At 41.1% G+C, this 9750-nt stretch overlaps 1 protein-coding gene across 1 annotated transcript in view; it reads right to left on the bottom strand.

Annotated features, from left to right (window-relative positions):
• Nucleotides 1-489: 489 nt before the first annotated feature.
• Nucleotides 490-9750, bottom strand: part of tox (thymocyte selection-associated high mobility group box) — a 52466-nt gene continuing 43205 nt past the window's right edge. The window contains exons 7-10 of the mRNA XM_039816590.1: nt 9053-9133; nt 8341-8856; nt 3246-3406; nt 490-2745 (exon numbers count right to left, since the gene is read on the bottom strand). Coding sequence (XP_039672524.1) covers nt 2709-2745; nt 3246-3406; nt 8341-8856; nt 9053-9133 — 795 coding nt within the window. The 3' untranslated portion in view covers nt 490-2708. The remainder of the gene's footprint in view (nt 2746-3245; nt 3407-8340; nt 8857-9052; nt 9134-9750) is intronic.

The following is a 9750-nucleotide window of genomic DNA, read 5'->3' as shown; positions in this document are numbered from 1 at the left end:
CTGCACAGCAGACAGACCAAACGGACGCAGGATAAGCGAGGAAGTCAGCATCCGTTCACGCACGCGCGGTTAAAAGCAAGTACATCTCCGGCTTGAGTCCACCGCATGCTAGCAAGTCGGATGATCGCCACAGTTATTAAAATTCATCTTGTACATTAATATTCAATACCAAATTGCAATCAAGCACAGCCACATGGCTCACAATGAAGTGTTGAGAACCAGTGAAAAGAAATTTCTGCTAAACCTATTTTAACAAGATCTGATCTGAGCTAACAGGAGGTTAAAAGCACATATTTTCTGAGACTTCAGAGACATTTGTTTTGCAATTACAGCTCAGCTAATTTGCATAAATGAAAAAGGCCAGGACACAAACACACAGTGTGTTGTGTGTGTGTCGCAGGAGTGGTAAAGGTTTACATTATTATGTGCAGTTAATTAGAGTTTCTGTCACAAACTGTTCAGACATAAACAAAGGAGAGCGGAGGCAGGTTTTGGAGTAATGGCTGCACATCAATGCAGCACTGACTTTATTCTCAAACACATTAGAATCTAAAAATAAGAAAATCTTCATGGTTGTTGTTGCCCAGAGTCCTTTCATCTGCCAAAAAAAACACATTAATACAAAGAGATACAGAGCGACAGGGATTTGTCTCTCATCATTAACACTAAAACAAAACTTGATTTGATTAAAAAAAAAAACATTAAAACACAGCCAACCCAGCAACAGTTATAGTTTCTTAAATAGTCTCTGTGCACAGAGAAATAGAGATGACAAAAGAGACCATGCAACCCAATCAACCACTCTGCCTTCTCATTAACACTTCACACACACACACACACACACACACACACACACACACACACATACACGCAGTTTGGATCCAAATCAATATTATTAACAGACATATGCCAGGATGAGGAGCTGTCATCGTACAAAGGAGTATTTTTGCTTCTTTTCCTTTTTTTTTTTTTTAACAAAGAATTGTTTGACATTTCATTATTTCATGGAGTAAAATACATTTAATTTCGACCCTGCAGATCTGAGCCTCACTGCGAGAGAACAAGAAAAGTTCTTTAATCACACGCAATTATTCACAGCCAGCAGCTGGTTAAAAAGGCAACAAACTGCTTCAGGTGCTGTTCCACCTCTTTCTCTTATTTGTCTTGAGCTGAATAAAGCAGTGTGAATTCAATCATTATGACACTGTTCAACACTGCGATACCTTTTTCTATATCTACAGACAGTGTGTGGGACTTCGGTCCAAACTGCATCAAATCGAATGCTTATAATCGTATAATTAAAGAACCAGCGGGGGAAACACAACTTGTGTAGTATTTGGTTATCAACCTATCGTTTGTGTGCTGCGTTTTCTCGACTTTGGCTGTACAATGATACAGCAGCTATGAGGTCAAAGAAAAAAAAATCAATTGGCTTTAAATCGACAGCTCAACGTATTATGATACAGCAATTTACACTTGCTCTTCGGAGCCTTTTGGAACTGACGGTAAACGCCGTCTTCACAAAATAAGGAACTAGATATGGACTTTTTAGGGCAGACAGGAAATTAGACAGAATATCCCTTTCTGAGGGATGTGGGAGTATATACACCTATAATCATGGCACAGGACTCGCCCACCTCTGATCGCTGGTACACACAATTTCAATTCAAAGCATTACCGTACATGGCTTATGCTGTAAATGGTCAGTAGAAGAAAACCCAGCCGATAACCGATGTCAGACCAGCCATGATGGGACATGTAGAAATTGGAAGAAAGTATTTTCTTCTTCCTGTTCTTAACGCTGGCCTGTTGTCCCTAAGAAGATTCTAATGCCTCATTTCCACTGCATGGTGCGGCTCAGCTCGACTCTAGTCGACTCACTTTTGGTACCAGGTACATTTCTAGAGTTTGTTTTCCAGCGCAGATAGTACCCGTCAATTTAGGTGGGATTTTTAGCTGATGGTCACAGCAACGCCGCCAAAAACTGCTGTGACATTATCTTTAATTTCATTAATTTATTACTAAGGAAAATGCACATTAATCAACCGTTCTGTAAATGTGCCAGTGTTAGCCAGCCGGCTAATTTTCCTTTGGCAACAGCAGGACGTTAGTACAACTGCGACACAATGCTAAATCCTTTCATCAGTAACCAAACAAAGGAACATCTGCACCTCGTCCACTGATCATGCCAGGGTCTCACTTAAGTGAATTTTTTTTTTTTTATGCGGTTGCCATTGACGGTAGCTTGGTTATTAATAATTGCTGGGTTTGTGTAGGTCACGGGATACCGCGTTGCGCAAGTGCCCATTCTGGTGACGATTCTCTGACCAATCAGTGGTCTGCAGTGTTTGAACGCCACCTTCTAGTATCGGCTCAGCATACTTGGAAACTCGATTCAAGTGGTACCAAAAATAAGTACCCGGTACCATCCTCAACCTTTGCTAATGGAAAACCAAAAAGCACGGTTCCGAGTGAGTCGAGTCGAGCCGTACCGTGCAGTGGAAATGCGGCAAAAGTATTAATACACAGAAATGTCCCATTATTCTACTGCTAGGGCTTTTGTCTGAAGTGCTGAACTCGAGTTTAGTTTAAGTGTAGGTGGGAGGAGGCTGGCCCGGGTTCCTGTAGATGAGGGGAGATGAGGCTGAGGTTCCACGGTGTGGCAGCCGAAGGGCTCGGTTGAAGTTTGGTGTCACTTTGTCCTGAGACTAGCTCAGATAGAGGTGTTTGTCTCTTTGCAGACCGCTGCAGGAGGAGAGGACAAACAAAAAGTCAGGATAAAGAACAAAATAAATCAGCCACAGGAACAGTTTAAACGCTATTTACTGGCTCCAACATCATCCAAGCAGAGGTGTAGCTGTGCTACTCCCTTTGTTTTTAGGCAACATCAGGCCATTTTACTCTATACGACTTTATGGCTTTGTTAAGGGACAAAGGCTTTTCTTTTGACATGTTAAAATGCTGACAAGCTAATTTAAACAAGATCCTAGTAACAGAAGCTTTGCCCAACATGTAGAAGTGTAGTTCTGTTTATTAGTAGTAGTCAGAGATGTATAGTAACAAAGTAGAACTAATTCACTACTGTACCTAAGTATTAAAAGGCTGTATCTGTACTCTACAGCAGTATAACTTTTTTCTCCTACTTCCACTTTTACTTCAGTACATATTTACGATAAGTTTAATACTTTTACTCAAACAAGATTTGAAAGATTTGAAAAGTTCAGCTACTCTTTAGAAATACCTACCCATTGCCATGGTAATCAGTGCTCCAGTCCAGAGAGGGGTGGTGGTTCGGCGTGTGTCGACCCAGCTGATGGTAGTCCACTGATGATGACATCACTGCTCCACCATTAAGCATACCTCCTCCCATTGGCTGGTAGTCAGACTGGAGGGACGGGTGGTAGCCCTGCAATTCAAAATCCAAAAAGTTAGTGAATAAAAAAAAGTTTCATTAAAAAAAATACTTTATACATACAAATTCCTTATGTATGCAGAGTGTGTAAACAGCTGATCACACTGAGAAAAGGAAAACGGAAAAAGAAGGAGGACGGCTGGTCAGCCATGTGCTGATGTGCACTCTGCTAACATGAGCTGTGAAAATTCAGAATCATATCCCAGTTGCTGTGACACAGTTGACTGAGATACCAGATGGTGAGCAATGCTTTAGAACAATTAGCGTCCAATTGCCATAATTTCCCCCCAAAATTACACTCCTTCGGAGTCATAACTCAATCAAACCTGAACACACAGACAGGATACCCAATATGTTTACACTCAGTAAAAAAATATATAAATAGATACATTTTTCCTAAAAATTGATGCTCCTTAAAAACTCCAGAACTTGAGAATCATCGCGTTTTTAAGTTTTCTTCAGTAACAAAGTAATCCAGTGATAGTTGTCTGTACGTCTGTGGGTGGAAACAGCTAATTTTTTTAAAGCCAAATCTAAACACAGGTTAAGCCAGCGACACATGATTAGGGCTGGGCGATATAGAGAAAATCAGATATCACGATATTCTTGACCAAATACCTCAATATCGATATTGCGGCAATATTCTAATTGAGTTGAGAATTGGGGCTTTAACAAAATATCTTCACACTTAGATTTTAGATAAATAATCATCAGTAATGTGGACGTAATGTCTAAGTGGGGGAAAAGGCAAATAATAGAACAGCTAGAACAGTCAGGTAAGTTCAGAAAAGTACATCACTTTACTGTAATGCAGCCTCTAAAACCAGGAAAAGACAACACTGAAGTCATATCACAATATTACGATATCCAAAATCTAAGACGATATCTAGTCTCATATCACGATATCGATATATTGCCCAGCCCTACACATGATCCACTGTAAAAGCGCGAGGTAGAGGCAAAGCACAGCGCAGGTGTACGTCATGTCATCATTACTTCTGTTATTGGTTGAGCCATGAAAAGTCAGCGGCAACAAGGTCAAAGTTGAAATCATTTGAACTTTGAGCGCAGCGCTCGGTGGCAATTCTGAGCGGTGTACGATGGCGCCAAGGGTAGCGCTTCCTTTGAGTTGTCTCCACCACTCTCTCCATAGGAAAACAACATAACAATGTAAACCTTCACAACAGGTTTTTACCGTGGATCATGTGTTGGCGGCTTTAAACTTTGAAAAACTCTGTTTTAGTTGATAACCTTTATCTAAAATGGAATTTCATCTTCTATATCTTTACATGTAACAGGTTATATTTTGTGGCAAAAGTGGTTCGAAAGTAAAATCCTTTACATTCATCACAGAGCTACGGTGCGGGCCTGAATGTGAGATGCAATCGCAGTAATGATGGCGTGTTTACATCCTGCTTCCACCTGAATAAGTCTATTGACAGCCGATGTTTTTTTATCAAACCAACCTTTAGCATCTCGTTGGTAAAATGGTTTCTGATTAACACGAATATGAATGAATGCAACTGAAATGAAAAGGAGAAAGACATCAGTCATTGGTTCATCAGCACTAATTACAGTCTCTTGGCTGTCTTGCTGATTCTATCATCTGCCAGAGGGGAGGCGGCGAGCTGTGGACAAGTGATGAGGAGATCAAAAGGTAAGAGGAGAGGAGGAAGCAGGGGAAGAGGAGGAGGAGGAAGAGAAGAAGAAGGAGGTGAGCATGTCTCTAACCATCAGATAGTTGAGGGAGGAGAGAGAGAGATGGAAAAGAGAAAGATAAGTGAGTGCAGTGACAAGGTACAGTGAGTGTGTGTGTGAGAGAGAGGGAGACACACAAACACTCACTCACACACATAAACAGAGAGAGAGAGAGAGAGAGAGAGAGAGAGAGAGAGAGAGAGAGAAGAGAGAGGCTGAAAGGGAAGTTAATCTGAGTGTTGTGAGTGAAAGAGGAGAAAGAGGAGGACAGCAGGTGGTTGGGTTCTCCCCCCTCTCCTCCCCCTCTCCTCCTCTACCTCACCTATTCATCCATTGTTGAGCAAATTCTTCTCCTTCACTCCTTCACAAAGACCCCATCTGCCTCTTTTGTCTCTCTCTCCCTCTCTCTCTCTCTCTCTCTCCCTTCCCCCATCATTTCTCACTCTTTACTCAGAGAGAAAAAAAAGTTTAGCACTCTGTTACTGTGTCCTCTCCATCTTTTCCTTCACTTTTTCGTTTGTTTTGTTTGCCCAAAATATGCAAAATGGAAAAAAAGAAAAAGGGGGATTATGGGAGTGTGGGATTTAAAAGTGCACTATAAAAAGGGGGATCAAATGGGAAGTAAGACTGAGTGGCCATCCATCCCCCTATTTTTAACTATCATAGCATCTGACATCAGACTTCATATCACAGCCACTTGTCTCCCTCTTCCTCCTGTCAGGATGGGCTGACTGTCAACAGACCAACTCACTGTGAAAAACTGATAGAGTGATTGATTGACTGACTATATTACATGAGTAAAGAAATAGAGAAGTCTGGCCAAAATAGATTTTCCATTTTTTTAAGATTCCCAAACTTTACTACTAAGCCCAGTTTAGACGAACATTGCAGGGAAAATTTGCAGCGGTCTGAACGTGCCCGTCACCTGTTTCAACAGCCAATCAGCTGGTAGCAAAGTCAGCTTGTCAAAATATTATATATATTACATTATTTTTTGTTTTGGACAGAGGGTCACCAAGAAAGAGGAAGCAGCAGCAGCGGAGGTCAAGCGTGAAAAAAAAAAAACTGCGAATCAGAGAAATACAATTTCTAGAAATACTAGAAATACATCTGTATCTTACTATCTCTATCCTCATTCACATTTTAAGACACTGTAAATGATATCCAGTTACAAAAAAGCCAAGCAAGTCGGAAGTTAGAACTAAAGTTGTTGCTATGGAGATGATACACTGTCTCGTCGCATTTGTGTAAACTGGCCCACTTAATGAGGACCAATGCAAAATATTATTGTATTAGTACAGATAAAAGAGTAAATCTATGGAACAGCTGTCATCAGGAATTGAAAACATGTGAGACAAAACTGACAAAACTTTAACAAAACTCTATACTAACCAATAATGTACTGAAACAATATGAAAATAGTTGAGCTGAAAGTAAGTAATGGCAAAAAAGGGTGATAAATGAGTAAGCTGTTTGTTTTGGATCTGGATTGTGCTACTGTGCTGTATATATGATTGTTTTGTATTGTCTTGTTTATTCTTGTTTGTATACAATCATCTGACGTAAGGCAATTATTATTATTTTCTCAAACATGATTTGTTTAAAATGGGTAGGCATTACACCTACATCTTTTTCAGACTGCTGATATGACTTGTAAATACATTGTTGTTGGTCGGCTTTATTGTTGTTGCTGAAAGTCAGTCTGAAATAAACAGGTTTCAAGTTTCCGACCTCCGCATTGCAATTTGTTGCAAGTTTCAACTTGTCTCGTCGCGAATCTTCGGTCTGAGCTGGGCTTTAAAAACAATCTGTTGGTTGTCTTTTTGTAGCATCCATACTATTTCTACTAGTCTGTATGTTATCACACATCCATTTCTACAGGCAGACAGCAAGAAACAGAGGTAAACTAACCCAACAGCAAAGCTGGAGACAACTGGATAATAATTATATATAACGGAGTTAGGACAGGCTAGATTTCAGTTTTCAATTCAATACCGTTCTAGTCTATTCAATGCTGCAGTCCTAAATGAAATGCTGATGCATGCTCTCCCACTCTAGCACCCATCTAATTTCCACTGTGTGTGTGCTTTGTCTCCTCTGCTGATGTATTCATCTATCTCCATTCACCTCTGTACAGCTTTTAAATCAGCAAGAAGCTGTTACCTCGAGGAAATGGGCTAACTCTGTGTGTGTGTGTGTGTGTGTGTAAGAAATGGTTTGATGCCCGATGAAATTGAAGACCACTGACGACACTATAGCTGTTTCCCAATTCCAAACTAAAGGAAAGTGTTCACGCTGGAGTAGTCACAAAATTAGGCCCGCTTAAAAAAGTCAGTATACATGCAAGAAGATGGTGGATTTTTTTTAGGGTCCTGTATCCCTTTTATTTTATTAACCTGTGAGGTCAAAACTGATCTGTGTTTTAAACCATTAGTTTGCTTGAATACATAGAAGCTTTTAATATTTATGTTCTCCTTTCTGTGCCTAAAAACATGTATTGCTATCTTTCTAATTAAAAATGTCTAAAGAAAAACTTTAAATCATGAAAAATCCAGTATGGTATAATTGGATGTTTTTTTAAAGTTCGCAAAGCATGGATAATTGGACATATGCAATACATTTCATGTCGACTCAAGAACCACTGTGGTAGATACAAATAGTGGCAAGTTTACCCATATCTCAACAGTAGTATTTAAACAGTTAGGCTGATGAATATTCTACATGTTTCATATTGTCAAAAAATCCCATGAAAAGACCAAAACCAACAATGTATATGTGTTATCAAAGCCTGATATGTCTCATTCTTCTGTGCCATAGAGCTCCATTGTTGTCCAGAACCTATTAAAAACACATCAGTGAGCCACACTGTTGTACTGGGTGACATGTTCCTGGAACAACACTGTAGTTTATTTTGACTAAACACCAAATTCACCGTCCTGCTGCCCTAAATACTCACTAGAGCACCAAATGTGGATTAATCCGCAGCTAAAAATAGTCCTCAACAAAAGCACAAATTCCCTGCTGTTTGAGTAACCTTTTCTGAACACTACAGGGTCCAGCTGTTAATACTAAATATTTGGGCTAGGGGCTGAGTGCTACGGACAGGTAGGGGAGTCTGAAATTATTTACAGACAAACGAACGTCATGTCCAACTCACTGAATTCTATCAATAACCAACAATTAAACAAAGTTTACAAAGTTATACGATGAACATTCAGTGTGCGACTGACCTGTGTGATGCCGGGCGAGTGCGTCATTCCCAGTGAGTGTCCACTGAGCTGCTGGTGCTTGTGGTGTTGATGGTGCTGGTGGTGTTGATGGTGCGGACTGTGCAGCCCTCCCAGGTGTGCCTGGCTGTGGAGGGGAGGGCTGACCTGGAGAGGAGGGGTGGACGCCGCCACCATGTTGCCAAGGGACAGACCTCCCTGGTGGGGGACGCTGGGCCGCGGCACGGTCCCTCTGGAGGACAGAGCATGGAGCTGGGGGTGGATCTGCGTGTGATGATGGGGCAGGTGCGGGCTGAGGCCAGGGCTTGAGGCGTTGGAAGGGTGCGATTGGTGAGGGTACGGCATGTACATGCTCGGGTGCTGATGGGAAGGGAGGGAGTGAGGGTGGGCCAGTGAGCTGGAGGAATGGTGCTGGCCTGGGTGACCAGAGTAGACTGAAGGTTTGGGTGTGAACATTGAGGTAGAGGAAGGTGTGGAGGAAGTGTGGGGCGGCTTCATTTCAGATGGATCATTGTAACTCTGGAGAACAAGAAAAAACACAACAGAAAATCAGTTTGTAGGTTTCAGATTGACTCAAAGACTTGCTTTAAGGCACAAGTTAAATGCCAAGTACTTATATTATTATTGTGTGTGTGTGTGTGTGTGTGTGTGTGTGTGTGTGTGTGTGTGTGTGTGTGTGTGTGTGTGTGTGTGTGTGTGTGTGTGTGTGAAGTACCTGTGATACCAGACTGGCTCTGTAGGCAGCCAGTTGTTTCAGATACTCCTTCTTAGCCGTCTCTGTCCTCTTCTTGTACATCTGAAACACAAACGTTTTGACTTCTCAACCAGCTACTGGACTATCAACCTCTATTACAGTTGGCAGCATTTAAAAAATAATTTCTAGAAATCAATTTAATTAGCAGTGCATCTTTTGTAAAGTAACTGTTTTTATTTATGTGAACTGTAGGTGTGGACAAGCTGTGAGAATTGTGGCTGCATTAAAATCGCAGTAACCTAACATGCACTCAGGTATAACCGTCATGGGGCTCATAGTACTTCCCTCAGCTGACACACTTATCTAATACACACAACCACAATAATTAATTCCCCAAGGAACCTACTACAACTTTTCTCTGAACTTTTTAAAATGCAGTTGACATGCCACTTCTGGCAATTTTGCTAGCCCAGTAATGATTGGTAGTCTCAGTGGTATTGTTAGAGCTGCTGTTTACCCGCAGAACTGTTGATTCCTGTCACAAAGACAATGTAGCTACTCGCTGTCCGTCAACGCTCATCCTTAATGGTTTTACTGAAGAGGATACACATGTTATTTCTTCCTTTTCTTTCATCATCTGCCATTGCCAAAATTCAGAAACAAGATGAAGGGTTGACAGCCATGCTAGCTTCTCTGTGAGGCTGTACTTAGGCACATGA

The sequence above is a fragment of the Perca fluviatilis genome, chromosome 11, assembly GCF_010015445.1.
Source record: "Perca fluviatilis chromosome 11, GENO_Pfluv_1.0, whole genome shotgun sequence".
In the NCBI taxonomy this organism is placed as follows: domain Eukaryota; kingdom Metazoa; phylum Chordata; class Actinopteri; order Perciformes; family Percidae; genus Perca; species Perca fluviatilis.
The sequence above is the reverse complement of the archived record's forward strand: the minus strand, read 5'-3'. Positions and strand labels throughout refer to the sequence as shown.